Source organism: Mastigoproctus giganteus, chromosome 3, assembly GCF_048544385.1.
Source record: "Mastigoproctus giganteus isolate SK-2022 chromosome 3, ASM4854438v1, whole genome shotgun sequence".
Taxonomy (NCBI): domain Eukaryota; kingdom Metazoa; phylum Arthropoda; class Arachnida; order Uropygi; family Thelyphonidae; genus Mastigoproctus; species Mastigoproctus giganteus.
The window spans coordinates 80,948,173-80,967,157 of record NC_143577.1 but is presented as its reverse complement, the minus strand read 5'-3'; the positions used below and the strand labels follow the sequence as shown (position 1 = coordinate 80,967,157).

General features: G+C 37.9%; 1 protein-coding gene across 1 annotated transcript in view; it reads left to right on the top strand.

Annotated features, from left to right (window-relative positions):
• Positions 1 to 3,613: 3,613 nt before the first annotated feature.
• LOC150088109 (sodium-coupled monocarboxylate transporter 1-like) overlaps positions 3,614 to 18,985 on the top strand; it is a 28,311-nt gene continuing 12,939 nt past the window's right edge. Inside the window, exon 1 of the mRNA XM_090370024.1 lies at positions 3,614 to 3,961. Within this exon, the coding sequence (XP_090226150.1) occupies positions 3,614 to 3,961 (348 nt within the window). The remainder of the gene's footprint in view (positions 3,962 to 18,985) is intronic.

The following is an 18,985-nucleotide window of genomic DNA, read 5'->3' as shown; positions in this document are numbered from 1 at the left end:
CGTCCTGGATGAGCTCGTTGGACTGGACCTAGGTCCTGTGGTATACAAGCATAATACAAGCATAATACAGCATAATACAAGCCTTTGCAGATGATGTCACCATATCCGTTGAGGCTGACAGCAGAGCTTCTCTTGAGGCCAGAGGAAACCAAACACTTCAAATCCTTCAGGATTGGGCAGCCCTACACAAGCTAAGACTCTCACCCCAGAAGACACAATCCATTCTCCTGAACGGATCACTGCAGCCTACTAGAAACCCCACTGCCAAAATTCAAGGCCAAACCATCAAGCTAGTTTCCACGTTAAAACTACTGGGAACAGTACTTGACCCTAAGCTCACTTTCTCCGACGACTCACCGGTGCTCTCATTGCACCGGTGAGTCGTCGTGACTAGGGATTGAATCAACACACCCTTAAAGTTCTGTACAAATCAATCTTCCTTCCTTTCATAACATATGGATCTGGGGTCTAGTTTCGCAGTGCAACTCTTTACAACAGCAAACGTAAACTGGGAACCATCCAGCGCACCATCCTTCTTACTAATACAAGGGCATGCTGCACGGTTAGCAACACAGCCCTTCAGGTTCTTGCGGGCGTCCTTCCGCTCGATGTGGAGGTTAATCGAAGGGGCTTCCACTACTACCTATCAAGGGGCATACCATAACTATTCTTGGACACTCCATCAATAACCTGAATGAAATCAGGCAGGAAAATAAACAAATTGCCACCCTACTACTTTAGACTTGGCAGGACAGTTGGACTGCTACCGACAAGGGCAAAATCACCAAGAAATTTATACCTTATGTGAATGCCGTATTTCCCAAGTCTCCAAATTGGTTCTCTCCTGGTCTTTATCCCATCTACCTTATTACCGGACACGGATCAATAAACCACAAACTAACATCCATGGGAATTACTGACAACTTCTACTGTACATATGATGAAATAGAAGACGGAACCATCTAGTAAATATCTGTCAACATTATGAGGACCTTCACAGCATCCTGTTTACTCGTATACAAGACAACCCTCAAGGAAATGAACGCTTATTCATCACAGACGAAAAATACTACTAAGTTTACCAAGTTTGCAGAAGCCCTCTTCACAAGACGGAACGCCAACGCAGAATAGGAACACTCCAAACATCTGATCCTAACCTAACTGGCCAACAGATCTTAACCTGGATAGGATTAACTGGCCCACGGGCCACTTGATTCGCCAGTGGCGACTTACACGCAGCTCTCTTGCTGTGTCTTATTTATCCTCCTCGCCGGGTTCCCCTTTCACCTGATGCCGCTTATTGCTCCATTGATAACCTGAAGGATGCCTTCGCCTACATCCTCCATATTTCTAGCTATACCCTCCTTTCTTGTGTACACTCTGTACTTCCCCGACTCCCCCCCCCCTTTTTTGTCTCCTTCCAGGAAGCTCTGGCGATCCTGACGGAGACAGGTCAGAGAATAATGGGCAGCCTGGCTACCTCCTAGCGGTGTGTTCGGGCAACGTGGAGTCCCACTAGGGGCCCTGCGGTCAAATGCCAGTACACACAAGAGAACCCAACATAATACGACGTCTTCAACATAACACTTTTCTGGCATTTACAGTGATCTGTATTTCTTTACAGCATACCTATGGGAGAATGTGGGAAATCACAGGTGGCGCCTGAACCTAATACTACGCACACTACACTATATGTATTCACTTGTTTCTATTTATCCTATCAATTGCGTCTATCATAAAGACTCTCCTTAAAAAGTCGTCTCCAATAATGGTGTTGTTTTTTTAGATTTTTTGAGTTGCCCGATTTTTTGATTTATGCTCTGGAGCTAGATGTGATGTTTGACTAACATAAACGTGATAAGTCACTGTCATTCTGCTTATTTGGACAACGCAACTGAAGTTGTTTTTAATATGGCCTCTGAATATCAATGACTGCGACCCTTGATCAGCACCAGTAGCAAGTTCTTGGTATTGTGAAGTAAATTGAATTAGTCCGATCATGAAAAGTAATTTTATCAATTAATATACTGTATTAGGCTTAAACATAAATTACGAATTTTGCACTTAAGTATGTATACTTAAGTGCAAAATTCGTAATTTATGTGTAAATAATAAACAATCTTAGTGTAAGTAAGTGTAAGTGTAAGTGTATTTAGGGTCAAGCGGCACCAGGGGTTTCCCCCATCTCCGCGTAGTTTACATTGTGGTGTGTTACAGTACGCTGTAAATGGCAGAGATTTAAAAGTGTGTGGGTCTTGGATCGTTTAGTGTCTTGTACCGTTGTTCTTCTGGTCGTTCAGCCGCTGAACCCCAGTTGGGGCCCAACGTTGCCCCACTTACGCCCTGTGGAGGCAGAGCAGGAACCCAGTAGCTTATATATACTCTGGCAGGTCCTGCCACACCTAATTTCCTGAGATTTCGGTGGCTAGGACCTAAAAAAAAAAAAAAAAAACGGGGGACATTTAAGTTAAGAAAAAGCCAAGAGAGGTTAATGTGGTTCAGTTTTCAATTTAGAAATCGTTAATTTTGATTAGTTGTGTGGGGTTTACGCTGGCGTATTAGTCAGAGTAGGGAGAAGAGACTGAAGACTGAGGGAAAGACAGAAGTATGGGGTTGATAGGAAAGGCAACCCCAGGTGGTCAGTAAGGCATGCCCATGCCTCACCAGGCGAAGTATATGGGGTGGTAGGGGAGGGAGGAAACAGGAAGACCATCTCCTCCTCCCCCTGCCGGGGAGAGGAAAAAAGGTACCAGTCAAGGGAGCTGGTACAGATCACCATTTGGCTACATGGCAGTGAGGCTGCAGCAGTCGTAGTGTAGTCATATAAGATCATGTCCGGTAGTAGAGTCACTCGTGGGACAGTGTCCCGTCCAAGTTGAATGTCTTTGTTTTTGGTTCTCTATCTTCAGTTAGTACATTTGTCAGTTTCACTTAGGTCTCATATTTTGTTGGTACATATGCAGGGTTTCTTGGTTCCAGCTTAGTTAACTTAAATTGTATTAGTTTAAATACTAATACAATGTAAACTTAATACACATTGTCTCGTTTTAGGGTTCTACTGAATGCCGCCATCAGGCCTTTAAACCATTATGGGACGAACTACCCAAAAGCTGAACAAGTGATGACATCACCAAAAACTCACGACGGTGTTCAGCAGAAACCTGAAACGCAGCCAACCTATATTACAGCAGTTTAAATTGAGGTGGTAACATTTCAATTAATAACTTATACAAAATTCCCACTTGGTATAGCAGTGCCTTTTATCTTAACTTCATTAACTATTAAGATGATAAATCACGTAATATTCCCCTTTCAATTAATTAAATTTACTACTCTCCGATTATACGCATCCGACTATTAGTGACCTTGAGTATATATATTTTTGTCAAAATGTTCTCTTACATTATAATTACAGTACATCGAGATTTGAATCAGTACTTTCTTGATTAGAATGATTTGTTATCAGATTCTTCTGGTATTATCAGTAATCAATTACTGTATTTCCAGGTTAGTGATAAGAATAAATTTTGAGACTCAGATGCAGCTGAAGGTTTTTGTTACAAAATTATATGAGCCATAGAGGAACTGAAGAGCCATTTATCCTTCCCTCACTATGCTTAAGAAAGAAACTTACTACTTCACCATCACTGATTACGCAGTATTCGGCTCTGTCTTGATAGTGTCCGCACTAGTGGGAGTTTATTATGCAGTACGTGGAAACAAAACGAACACAACTGACGAGTTTTTATTTGGTGGAAGATCGCTTCATGTTATTCCTGTAGCGATATCTGTTGTGGCAACGTTTCTCTCTGCCATCACATTATTGGGAATACCGTCAGAAGTGTACCAATTTGGAACTCAGTATTCAATGATCGTGTTTGCCTACCTCCTTATGACACCAGTGCTGGCCCACGTTTATACTCCAGTACTCTACAATCTAAGATTATCCAGTCTATATGAGGTAAGAAAATTATTTTGCTTATTGTTAATCTAAGGTTTATTTTTCGTTTAACTGCTTTATCCCGTAAAATTGATGTATAAGTACGTAAAATAAAAATCTTGCTCAGAACACTAAAATCTTCAAAGATATCTCTAAAGTTGAAGAAATGGTCAGTTAAACTTATGTATCGCATGAAGAAGACAATGAGAAAATTTAGGATACAGCCATGAATTGTGGCTGTGATAAGGGTAGGGACGGGTGATCGAGCTGATACGAACCCACGCAAATATAACAAGTATTACAGTACTTATTCTAATTGATTCACACAGCCAGTAAGAACTAGTTATTTTGTGAACAACTAGTCACATACCAAAACATGACATAAATCAGCGGTGTAGCGACGGGGGAGCAGTAGGGGCATTTGCCACTTAGCACCGTGAGAGTCTACGCGCTTGTTAGAATTAAAAGTTAATTCTCATGAGCATCAGAGGAACAAGATTGACTTTGTGATCTGACTCCACTAGAAGAAGAAGAATTTTTAGAGAACATTGATTTCAGTGACAGTATTGACTAATTTGAGGCATTAAAGAACAGGAAAATTAATCTTTAGATTTATTATTTTTTTTATTTTTGATTTATAGAATTTATCTTTATTGTTACAATATTCTTTATATTGAATTCTTTAATAAACATTGAAGAATTCTTTAATAAACATTGATTATTTTTCTGATTTTCTAATTGTCTGGCATTATTTTATGTTTGTAAAGTGTTCTTTTGTGAATAAAACAGTAATAATCATTATCATTATTTTATTTTCGCATTTAAATAATTTACATAAAAGGAGAGCGAATATCTTGCGTTGCCCAAGGCCGCCAGGTAACATCCTGCCTCTAACACGAATACGGGAACTTTGCCCTAAACAAAACAACTTTAGCAGGCTTCAGAATGAGACTTCAGCTGTTTAGAATGCGATGTAAAGTACCGTTAATGTGAATAAATTAGTTATATCGTTAGATTCACTTAATTTAAATAACTGCCACTCTAATGTTAAAGAGGGAACTCTTCAAATTCTTGTCCGAGTCATCTTTGCTACACTAAAATTTACTACAAAAAAACAACAAAAAAAAAATATTATTTACCTTCTTACTTGACAAACTACACGAAATTGATATATTTTATAGGGTTTTTTTTAACCAAGGAGAAGTCACAGTACCTGTGTATCGTAACTATGCTTCTGATTTTTTATTATTATTTATTGTACAAAAATATTAGCATTTCGTTTCTGCGCAACGGCCATATTCCCAATTCATTCCTCCAATCAGCGCATGGTAGCAAACAGTACCCGGTGCTTCAGCTACAATATACGATATATGGATAACCTATATGATAGGTATAAAAATAATAAATAATAACTTCGGATTTCTATTAGTAAAATTTGAATGAAATTTGGGAATATCCACGTTTTGTAAACACGGTGGATATTCCCAAAGATCTTTCAACTATGTCCGAGGCGGACTACTTTGCTAGCAGCTTTGGAGAAATATACAAAACAGATTCGGACGACGACTTACCTGAAGTTAACGAAATTTTCCCCTCAATTACATTGATACATTAAAAGTATTTGAAATAAATCAAGCAAAATTGTTGAGCCAAATTCACAGTATGAAAAAGGCCCTCACACGAGATCCGGATGGTATCCCTACTGTTTTATGGAAAAAAATTCCTTCACTTAATAAAAATCGTTCTTTGAGAGTGGAATCTATCCCACTCAACTTAAAAAGGCTTTTGTTATCCCCATTTATAAAAAAGGAGACCTCGCCCAACAACTGCAGATCAGTTTGTCAATTAAATACACTCTAAAAGATAATTGAATCCATTGTAATGAAGCAGCTATTTAATTTTATGAAACTTAATCTGTCGGATTTCTCTCGCGGATTTATAAAGGGACGTTCTACCTGCACTGATATGATCTCTTTTGTATCGGATATATCCCGGGCGCTTGACGAAGGAGAACAAATGGACACCATCTTCCTTGACTTAAGCAAAGCCTTTGACAAGGTAGTTCATCAAAAATTAATTAATAAACTGGATCGTTATGTGCTCAGAGGACAGGCTCTTGGCTGGATAGCAAACTACTTGGAAGGGAAAGAGATTTCTGTGACTTTTAAAGGTAAGATCTCACATCCTTTTAAACCCGAAATGGGTGTCCCGCAGAGATCATCCTTGGCCCCGCTGCTATTTCTGATCTACGCTAACGACCTGCCAAGTATTCTTGAAGACTACCAAATTAAAATTAACATATTTGCAAACGAAATAAAAATTTATAAAGCTATTCACAATTACCAACGACTGTACCATTCTTAACGAAGCTCTGCAACGAGTAATTCAGTGACTGAATGAGAATAGAATGGTTGTCAATGAACTGATGAGTGTGAGCTGATGAGTTTTGCCGATGTAAACACAAAAAAAAAAAACATTAACTTTACTTACTACATCAACAACAGGGTGATCAAGAAAGTTAGTTCTGCCAAAAAAATTGGGTATGTTCATCAAAGAATCACTTTCCTTTGATGTCCTAGCAATGGCAGCTAGCAATAAACTAGAATTTCTTAAAAGAATTAACTGACTTCAATCAGTTGGCACTTTTCATATTTCTTTACAAAATTTATGTTAGGCCAGCCCTGGAATATGCCTATCAGGTCTGGTGCCAACATCCAGATTACCAAAAACAAGAAATTAAAAATATCCAAAAACGAGCAATGCAATACGTCTGTTTTAAAAGTGGATTAGAATATAATGAGAAATCTTACCAAGAGTGGTGTATATTCTTTGGACTTGAAACGCTGGAAGAAAGAAGAGACAAAGTCGATCTACTCCTATTTAACCAGCTGGTATAAACTGCCCTTACCTAGGCTCACAAATTAACTTCAACGCACCGAAAAGAGCTTTAAGAAACCATCCACTGCTAAAACCATCCTATTCAAGAACAAATTATCAAATAACAAAGATCAATTAACAAAGCAAACTTGGAGATATTTGAGACCACTTCAAGAGGCAACTGAAATCTCTAACCGCACCCGTTACTTGAGCCTTTAAATTGCTTTTTTCTTCATTTATGTACTTTTTCCGTTTTTTACATGATGAAATTTGTATTCCAAGTCTCTGTTTTGGAGCTGTGTAACTTTTTGTTGCTGCAAAATAAGGCATGTTTGTTTGCTGTTTTGTAGCTCTTTAAATAAATACCTAAATTTAAATTAAAATCATTGCAAAGTTATAATACTATAGAATATGTGTTCCTAAAGTAAATATGTGCAAAAAATTGTGGGATGTACTCTAGAGTCCAAAATAATAATGAACAAGTTAGTACGCAATGCGTTACATTTCAGGCGCGTCAGTAAATAGTAATAATTCATGATTTATGAAAAAAAAAAAACGAGGCAAAAAAGCAACGACTTTTATGCATGATCGGAGAGCATTTCGTTTCTGCGCAACCGCCATATTTCCAATTCATTCCTCCAATCAGCTCATGGCGGCAAACAGTACCCAGTGCTTCAGCTACAATATACAATATATGGATAGCCTATATGATGTGCATAAAAATAAGAAATAATAACTTCGGATTTCTATTGGTCCAATTTGAATGAAATTTGGGATGGCTCGAAAAGTCTCTCTAAGAGAGCAAAATATAAAATTTTCTCAAAATCTATTCACTGGGAGACGAGTTATTGCATGCGGACAGACATCGTTAAGACAATAAGCAATTTATGCATACATGCTAACGCACCTAAAATAGTTATGGAATTTTGAATGATAATAATACTAAAAGCATAAAATAAAAATAAGAATAAACAAATATTTGAAAAAGCTTAACTATAACTCTTCTTTGGGTTAAATTTTTCAGTCAACCGCCAGGCGACGCTGTGGTCTCTCCAGTGACAGAACTTACGTTTATGCTATTTTAAAAACGACTAGAAATGCCCACCTAGTCGACATAAATAACCAATTTAGTTTTTAATCGGATAGCATCACCCCATTACACGCATCTGTTATCCATTAAAAACTAGAAGCATGCTGTGACCAGTTTCTGACGATAAGTTCTATTGCGTGTATTGTCTGGTCTATTTGACATTTGCTGGAACGAAAAACCAAAATTTCCTGTACGAAAAAACCATGCTACCCTCGCCTATGGCCGACTAACTCAGCCAAGTTGTGAAAAAGGCCAAAGAAATCCCGCGCATCATTGACGGGATTCGAACTCGGGTCTTTTCCACCTGGTGTGGGAAGGGCGGAAATTAAACCAACTGTGCTGTCCACGAGGGCCCTGAAAACGCTATTCTGTTTCTGGATAACACTCTTTCACATCATCTCAATTATGAAGAACTTAAAGAAGGGACATAAAGGCCATGTTTTACCACCAAATATAACATCCTTGGTCCAGCCTATGGCTCTAGAGATTCTAAAAGCTCTAGAGGGTCGACACAGACAAAAGTTTTTGAGTTCGATTTTGGAAAAAATTGAAGACATGAATATAGGCCTTACAGAATCCTTAAAAGTCATCAACTTCAAAGATGTATTTACAATGTACAAGAATTGTACATTGTAAATTTACAAGAATGCTGATGAAAGCATTCTTGTAAGAGTCATCAGCTTTCATCAGCATTTACAAGAATGCTGATGAAAGCTGATGATGAACTACAAAGAATACAGGTGACGAAGAATATAGTTAAACTGATTTCAAGCAAACTGAAGTTTCAAAATATTTGCAGCAAGAACACATACAACAATAGATCAATAACGTCTTCCATAAAATTAGGGGGCAATTTACTGGATAATTAAATTATGGACTAATGCAAAAAATACCCACACCGTGAGAAACAGATGGACCAAAGTACGAAGAAGAAGAAGAGACTGAATCAAATCCAGGACCAAAAATTTACATTATATTAAACGACAGCCTGATTTATCAATCAACGTTGTGATGTGCAACACGCAGTTCACAGGAATACCGTGCAATGCAGCCTGAGTTGCTGATGCGCCTAAAACCCTACAACGACAACGTGTTTACAAAGAAGGGAGGGAGTGTGCCGCAAAACGTCACATATCATCATCTAAAATTCTAAACAGATGAAAATTACCAATTTATTTATCTATTTTTTTTTTTTTTTGTATTATTATTTTTTGCTTTATGGTCCTTTTAACCGAATTTTTCGATTAAACGACCAATTACCGGTTCGGATTACGTCGGATAAGGGGGCTTTTACTGTATATAGTTTCCGATTTTTGTCATTATAATACATAAAGACATTCATTGTACAGATACAGGAAGTCCTTGTTTTTCGTCGTTTCGTTACTTAGTGGCCACTTGGCTATCACGTTTAAGCCATGGTCCGTGTATTGCTGCTAAATCAGTTCGTTTTGTGTATTTATTGAAAATTATCGAATTTTTTCAGAAATTTCACAGAAATTGTGTAAAACAAGAATTTAGTAAAAGAGGATTATTTTTTTTTTTTTTGAGAAAAATGAAGCCGCAGTGGATGAGTCCTTTCAGAAATAAATTGGTGATTTTTTGTTTATTTATTGCTTACATTACATGTTTTACTAAGGTGGAAAGCAGTTGGCCACTCGAAACCACGAATTACGTGGCAGAGAGGGCGTGACGTGCACGGAGGGAGGAGGGGGTTCAGCTGCCAATTTTTTTAAATTAATAATATTTTTATACTTTATTAAAAAGGTATAATGTGATCTTAAAGAGAATCTGTATTTTATACGCACAAAAATATATTTTTTTCCCTTTTGGAAGATATATTTCAGGCAATAAATGTCACAGGCAGTCAATAAATATGGGGATGTTGATCGGCCCTATTCTTCATCGTTTTCGTTGTTCGTCGCGGTTCCAAGAACGTAACTACAACGAACAACGATGATGACTTCCCATATTAAAATCTATATTAACGTGGCGTTAATAAAGCTGGTAATGTGTCATTGTATTAAGTAATGCACGCTTTGTTATTGCTCTTCATGACAGTAAACGTAGCTACACCATTTACTTTCCGTTTTTTAAAGGTCAGGACTAGATTCGCATAGCCAGATGAGTAATTTATTCTGGTCAGCAACAAAAACTTATAATGGGATTTCCAAGTGGTGGCAGAGTTAGTGGGCCTTGAGAGAAAGTGTAAGGTTTCTACCTTATAACTTGGATTTTAGATTCCATATATACAGACAATGCTTAGTCTTAGATGCTTTGGCGTTTATTCCAAAGATCCAAATCCCAGTTTTGGTCCAAAAAAAAAAAAAAAAACAAATTTCTTGATTTATGAAAAATGTTGATTTAAAATATACATCATTTAATTTAATTTTGATTAATTAAATTTTTCGCAGTAATTTTTTCTACATAATTTTTTCATGCTCAACTTTGTATGGAAATACTCCAAGATATTCGTCATACATTCCACCAGTTGTCAACCGTTATCAAATTTTTTGGAAGTCTCCCCACCAACCTCATAACATAATTAATTTCCATCGATATTTCAAGACTAGGCATTTTCCTTTTCGATCCCTGGCTGTAATTTCGCAATATTCTTAATTCAAAGCAATTAATTATTTTAGTTGCATAAAAAGTGAAAACAGTGTACATAACCATCCTCACCAAAATAGTCAGGTGTAGGTGACTTTCTTACAAATTACAGAAAATACCTATTGTATTCTGTGTTAGTATTAAAAAATCGAGAAAATTTTTACTTATTACTAATGTTCCATACATATATTTGGTGTTACAAGTTTATTTCAACAGAGCAATAATACTGTATATAAGAATCCATACTTTAGGTAACAAATAATTAGAAATGGCATTTATTTGTTGATACAACTTTGGTGTAATGAGCTCATACTATCCTACTAAAAAATAAAACTGAAAACTAAACTATTCACAATATGATAACAGAAAGAAAACCAGACAAATGTAACATTAAAGACACATAATTTATATTTATCGATAATACAGTATATCAACGAGAAGCATTACGGTTACCTTGCTATTCTAAGCGAAAGATGAACTTACGCTGCCTGTAATTCTCGATCTCATCCAAGCCTAATTGTGTATTAAAAGGCTCAGTCATAAACAGATATAATTGATATAATGACTTTTGCAAAGTTATTAATACAGTAGAAGCACAGATTTTCTAAAATACAAGCCTTCGTTACCTACTGCAAAAATAAAGAAATTAAACATTGAAATGCATTCGCTTAAGGCTATAAAGAATTCTGAATTCCCCGGATGTTTATTTCGTTTGGGTGAAAAATTATTTTATTAAATACTTCAGAGACCTCTGGGAGGGAGAAAAAACAGGAGTACAGCATTTAGAAAAAAATAAATAAATAAATACCAATGTAAATAACACAAGCCTCCCAAAACTAAAAGGAGAAACTATGACCTTTTTTACTACAGTTTTCGTTTAACTTTTGTTATCTGATCTGTGTGACATTTCGTATTCTAAATGCAAGCCGTTAACTAATTCTACTAAAGAATAAAATTTGATATAGAAAAAAAAATTCATAAATCTGAAATTACGTCATAATTGTGAAATCGGCATGATGTTATATGACGTCACTATAAATTCATATTAAGTGTATAATAAATCTCTGAGGATATTAAAACCTCGATGTTGATACACATTTTCTGAAATTATGGAACTTCTCATTTAGGACTTTCTTTTTTGTAAGAATTAATGGAAGTTGCGTCAAAGAAAATTAGTTCTCAAACTCAATTTCTGAAGTACAGGATGAGCGAAAAGTTAGGAAATTAAAGTTTTATTTATAATACGATACGTAAGATGTCTAACATTTTGTGAAAATATATCAGGTTAATTCAATTATATTGAGTGTACCAGCTACGTTGAAGAGCATTATAATCCACGAAAATGAATTTAGGTCTTTTCACCTCTGATTAGCCTCTCACCGGGTTCTCTATATTTTTTGAGCAATTAAGGGATCTCCCTCAAAGATATCGAATTCGGAGCTGCGGTCATTCAACACCATACCTTTTCAGACTACTGACACAATAGTGTTGTTCCCATTGCCTGAATTATCTGTAAAGAGGTCAGCCCATTGGTCTTGGCTCCAGAGACTGTGTCGTGTGCATCAAGTCAGAATGATTCTCCTTTGGTAAGAGGGACAATAATAATATATAACTCTCACATTAGGGCCACCCGAGAACCAACTCCAAACATGTCGATTTGTCTGTTTTCCTGGTCGAAAAACTCTAGTTTCCAGAGAAGGGACAAAAACCATAGCAGTCTCACTCCTTTCTTGAAGCCTTTTGTATAATATTTTCATACTCGTTCCTGTGGCTCCAGTGCTAAGTGCTTGAGAGAGCTGCCTGGCTATCATCTTCTTGTGGCATCTCGTTATGAGAATGCACCCGAAACTCATGATTGACCCTGAACTTGACTTCGAGATTCTTTCCTTTCCCCTATCGTTGCCATAACTTTGTAATTGCCCTTATTAACATGTTAAAGGCTCTGGCCATCTTAGTTTTCGACTGCTCTGCTAACATTCAACTAATGGGCACCGATTGTTCCAACCATCTAGGCTGCATAACGCAGAAACAGTCAACCTAATTAGATGTACCACTTTATATTAGAAATGAGCGATACTGCTAGAGCGTAGGCTTTTAAAACCACTGATTTGCAGTTGAGGAACTTGAAACCATATTGTGACATATTAGTATTTTTGATAATGTTATGGTAAGAGGAAATGTTACAATACATTCTAAACTCTCTAATCTGTATGGCTTAGACCAGAAAGTTTATCATGTTCAGTTACATTAAACATTTAAGCAACCACGTTAAAAATAAATAAATAAATAAACTTTCAGGCACCAGTTTAGCTCTGGAACGCTAATTCGAAATCAATGAAAACAGTATTCATCTTTCTTCAGTTTCTAAATAAGACTGTATTCATTTCATTATTGCTTCTTTCCCCCCCCCCCTTAGTATTTAGAAAGAAGATTCAATCGTAAAGTCCGAATCCTGGCTTTTGTGGTCTCGACTATAAATCAGGTAAGAATATTAATCTTTTTATTTAAGCACAGCACTTATTGGTCACATCATAAATATGAGAGTTTCAATGATACCTGTGGGAGAAAAAATCTGTAATGGTAGAGTTCCATTGGGTAGTTTAAAATTTGCACAAATTCAACTAAGGCCACCAGACTTCATTATATCTTACCTTTAAATTAGTCTGCGTGGGGTAGCACAGTGGTTACAATCACAGTCCTCCCCACACCGAGTGGGAAATTCCCGGGTTCGAATCTCGTCAATGATGCAAGGAACTTTTATGGGCTTTTTTCACTCTGTGGCTGAGTTAGTTGGTCTCAGGAATGGTAGCAAGGTTTCCTCCCAGGAAAATAGGAAAACCGACCAGAGAACACACGTAGTTTATGGACATAATACACATGGGCGGATGGGATCATTCTCGAGTGTCTCTATATGGCAGTTTTCATTATTATTATTTTTACCTTTAAATTGCTTGTACTTTGCTATTTCGTTTCCTGTTTTGTGGAGCAAAAAATTCATGCTTTCCAGGGAGTAAAAGCCATACAACTTCTCCAGATTGACTAACTCAGTAACGAAAAAAACTCATAAACGCCATTTTTGTCAGTGAAGTCATTCTCAACTTAGCCAACGAGTGGAAATTAATCTAGCTCTTTTTCCCAATGTTTGGGTTTGACAGTTTAAAATTTGCGCCGAAAAAACTACAGTTCATCAGTATAATAATGCGTCTGTGATTAGTTTGAATTTTAAGTATGATTATTATTTTTCAGAATGAATGAATGACTAAAGTTTCCAGTAGAAACTATACAACCTTCTCCCTATACCGACTCGCTATTTAATCAGTGTGAACTTATAAAATTTCCTTCTCCACTGAGGGGAATAAACCTCTCAATTTCAACGATGGTAATCGAAGATAAGCCTTTACCAACGGTGTGTGTGTGTGTGTGTGTGTGTGTGTAAAAGAGAGAGAGAGCGTGTACCCAGTAACATCAGAACTCGGTAATGATAGCTGATACATTTGTATTACATTTGATGCACAAGGAATCTATTATTACTTTTCAGACAATAATGTTTGAAGTAAATAATGCAGAACAAGGGTTCAGACGCACGTCATCGTCCTATATTAGGTCTTTATGTTTTAATGTTAGCCCCGCTAAGAAATATTTTCATGTTTGCACTTGCAAACATGAAAATATGCACTTGCAAACCTTGCAAGTGCATTTGTCCATTCCTCGAGACCGACTAAGTCGGTGACGGTTTGAAAACAAACAAAATTTCTCTAGTTATTAACAGGATTCGAACCCAAGCCTTTTCCATACGGTGTTGAAGGACAATAATCGTAATCACTGTGCTACGCACGGACTATTCTTCTACCCGACTCTCACAGATAACACAGTGATTATAATCACCTCATGTCATTCACTGTTGTAAATGACATGCGGAATTTTTAATGGCTTGCCTTTTTTTTAAAACGTGGCCGAATTAGTTGGTCTGGAACAAAGGGTGTATGGTTTTTCTCCCGGAAGTTCGAGTTTTTCGTCCATCTTTCGTCGTCGCTGGCATCACCTGCAACTCCCGAACACTACTCCTGGATAACCTCTTCTAGACAGCAACTGATACCCAGCACCGGAAACTTCCAGACATGAAACTGCAAATGGCGGACAGCCCTGTCGACGCCGCTCCGTGATTCTCCATTGTGACGATCCTGGACTCTTTAATTTGAACTTTACCTATTCTCTTCTTCCTACCCACAGTCTTTCTTCAGGACTCCCACAACTGCACCTAGCACTCTTCCTGCTCCGTTTCGCCTGGGAGGATGCCTACGCTCTGTCATCCTCGCTATCTTGTCTGTCTTCCACTTTCCTGTCTCTTCTCTGCTCTTTCCTTGGCCTTCCCCACTCTCGCTCCTGCAAGAGTGTGGACGGCCCGTCAGATGTCTTTTACTCCCTGGTCCGGCTCCTCGTGCCAGTGGACGGATGCTGGGAGGCTCCTTCCTGGTGATCGCGCCTCCCAGTAACGAAGAGGCCAGTCAAACAACACAAACAACACACTACTCACACATAACCCACACTGACTGGCTTTGCTATGTTAACAGAGTATTTAACGCGGATTTGTGGGAAACCACGGGAACCGCATAACAAAAAACACTATGTCCACTATGTCCACTATGTCCATCAAACAGGTAAATTGACTACAGAATACACGTAACACAATATACTGATACTCCATAGCCTTAATTTCATTAGCGCTTAGCTCACGCACACAAACACGCACTACTCCAATAATGAAAAAGGACGTCTTGGGCATTTTCTAATCCTACTTTCAGTTCATCGAAAAGAAGCGCCGCTTGATTCGGGTCTGTGATCTGTTCTAGTCACCGCAGTGTTTCAGTGCTATTCTCTTCAAGCCATGCTTTCATAATCCTTGCTTTGTGACAGAAGCATTGTCTTGTTGGAAAAGGTAAGAGATGCTTCCATAAAACTGCCAAAATATTAGTCATAAAGAATTGACCAGAATATCTGTGTCGGACACAGAGTTCACGGGTTCATGCAATGTAAACTGTGGACTAGTCCATACCACCAGAAAGACAGACTATGACACCTACTTCTCCTGTCAACTTCACAGTTGAGACAACACATTCAGGTCGTTTGCGTTCTCCTAGCATCCTTCATTCCAAGACTCGTCTATTAAAATGGAATTAGAATGGAAGAGCGCGTAGTGTGATTCGATGCGTCATTGGACATCTCCATTGATCCACGGTCCAGGTGTATCTTTCACAATGCCAGTCGATATGCATTTGTTTTTGTTATCAAAGTTTTTGTGGCCTGCAGCTCTTCCGTGAAATTCGGGCATGCAGCGTGGAAACCTTCTCTACACACACACACACACACACACACACACACACACACACACACACACACACACACACACACACACACACACACACACACACTTTACTGTTTCGCAGCTCCAAACTGAGATTATTGAGGGCCTAATGGTGAGAATGGTGAGATGAAGTAACCGGATGTATCAAGGTTGGCTCCTTTCAGTCAATATTTTACTCCTACCTAGGCATTTCTTGAGCTTAGTGTCACTTCTTGGCTCAATTCCTTCAGCACATTGCTGATTGTCGATTTGTGAACATTTAATTTCTGAACAGACATTCGCACACATTTTCCCACATGACATCCGTAGCTATTATTCTTGTCTGAAACTTTGTTAGCTTTTTCCGTGTGCTCATCTTTCGGCATTTTCGTTTTTCAAATGAATTCCGGACCATCTGTTGATCAAATATCAAATATTTTGATATTTGCATGGTTTTTAGACACACACACACACACACACACACACACACACACACACACACACACACACACACACACACACACACACACACACACACACACACACACACACATTTCCTCAGTTAGAGGTGTTTTTTCCATTACTTTTTTTGTAGGAGTGGTGGCATCCACTGAGAATAAATAACAGTATTCTTCTCTACTAGAGAAGCGTTACTTATTCGAAGTAGTGCAATATCTGGTATCTCGTTGTGAAGGTAAAGTGTAGTGTAAAGTGTATTTAGGGTCATACGGCACCAGGGGTTTCTCCCATCTCCGCATTGTTTACATTGTGATAGGTGTGCCAGTTTGCTGGAAATGCCAGAGATTTAAAAGTGAATGGATATTGTACATGTGTAGTGTCGTGTACCGTTGTTCATCTGGTCATTTAGCCGCTGGACCCCTACTGAGGCCCAACGTTGCCCCACTTTAGCCCCGTGGAGGCAGACCAGGTACACCAGTATTATAATTGTTTACTCTGGCAGGTCCTGCCACCTAATTTCCTTAGATTTCAGTGGCTAGGACCTAAAAAAAAAATGCACATATACGACATACAAAAATGCATATGCATACACATCAATTGGTATAGGTTAGTTCGCGTGGTGAAGGTGCTAGAATGAGAAGCCGAGAGTTTTGGGCGAAATTTATTTTGATGGTTAAATTTGGATTGTGTGGGACTGTCGCTTGCGTATAGTTAGAGTGGGGGAAGGGAAGCTGAAGATTGGGGGGATATAGTCAGAGAAGGAGCCGATAGGGAAGGTAGCTCCAACTTACAGTGGGGCATGCCCATGCCCCATCAGAAAGAAGAGAAGGGTGGTGGGGGTTAAGGAGATGGCAAGAAGCCTCCCTCCCCCACCGGGGAAGGGGAGTAATAGTGGGCCAGACAAGGGAGCTGACCCAGATCGCCAATAGGGCGTGAAGGCTTGTGGCTGCGAAGTGGTCGTCTATCATGGCCTACCATCCAGGGCTAATGGAATTCTCTCAGGCATTCTTGTCAGGTCCGTACAACGACTGTGCAGGTTCTTCTTCATCTTTTGGTGAGAGTCTCTCATGGGACTGAGTTCCGTCCGTGTGTCAGTTGAGAAGGTCCAATCATGTCCATTTGTTTTCTGTGCAGCGCGACAGCTGCTTGGTCGTTAGTATTTATAGATTGGGCAACGCCCCAGATGTGGGTTAAAAGAGTCAGATCTTTATGATCACTGTTTGTGGGATCTGTTCTCGTCATAGTGGAAGGTAGACATGTAGACATGTATAGTATCTTATGGAGGACGGCACCTGAACGAAAGTTCAACTCCGTCTTTGTACACTGTGATGGTTACAGAGCACTGTAACAGGCCAGAAATGTGTGTAACGTTATGTTCGTGCAGTGTGTGTGTTGTTGTGTTGTTTAGTTGTTTCTGGCCGTTTTGTCACCAGGCAGGCGATCACCTGGAAAGCCTGGCCAGCGTCCGTCTACACCACGGGGAGGTAGGCCACAACTGCGCAGGAACCATGGCCAACCTCAACAGTCACGTACTGAATGTCCAAAGAGGGTTTGGAGCCATTCAAAAGAACACTCATTCCCAGGAGACAGGACAGCAGAAGACGAAGAAATAAAGATGAGAATAGCATAAAGTAAAAAAATAATAATAATAAATAAATATATATATATATATATATATATATATATAAGTGTCACCGATGAAAGTAAAATAAAATAAAATAAAAATAAAAATAAATATAGATGGAGAAGTTATTAAACACAAAATGCCGACCTAGTTGAAGAAAAAAGAAAAAAAGAATGTTAAGAACCTATATAAAATTAAGTAGAATTAAATCTGAATTAATGCCGAATTAACAGGCCAATCATATGTACAAAAGCTGAAAGGAAAAGAGGGGAGGGTAATAGAGATAAAAATTATAAAATAAAAATTAAAATTATAAAATAAAAATAAAGAATTAAAAATTAAAAATTGGTACATGGATCAGGTATTTCATCAGGGGGCTACACCTGATCATGTACCAAACACTGTGTTTCTATACAAACTCATGCTGATGGAGAAGCTATAGAAATGAAATGGATATAAAAAATGAAATAGATTAAAAAAAATTAAAATTTTTAAAATTTTTTAAATCTCCAGAAACATGAGTGAGGTAGCCCCAACGCAGTGTATTTAGATTAATAAATTATGTAACGTAGTGTATTTAGTCGATAGTATGTAAGAACGCAAACGCAGTGTGTTTAGTAAATTAAGTGTGTAAGAACGTAAGTTTAAATCAAAAGTATGTAAGTTAAATAATAATGAATAACAAGATAACAAGATAGCGGTATAGAAAAAGGAAGCAATGTGAAGGAAAGAGAAGGAAAAGAGTTTAAAGGATACTAGGCAAGCTGGGTGTGTAAGTACCCAACCTCATAGAGAGGGCCTTGGCTATGAGAGTGTTAGTAGAAGTGGAAATTAATATCTTGTTATTCATTATTATTTAACTTACATACTTTTGATTTAAACTTACATTCTTACACACTTAATTTACTAAACACACTGCGTTTGCGTTCTTACATACTATCGACTAAATACACTACGTTACATAATTTATTAATCTAAATACACTGCGTTGGGGCTACCTCACTCATGTTTCTGGAGATTTAAAAAAATTTTAAAATTTTAAATTTT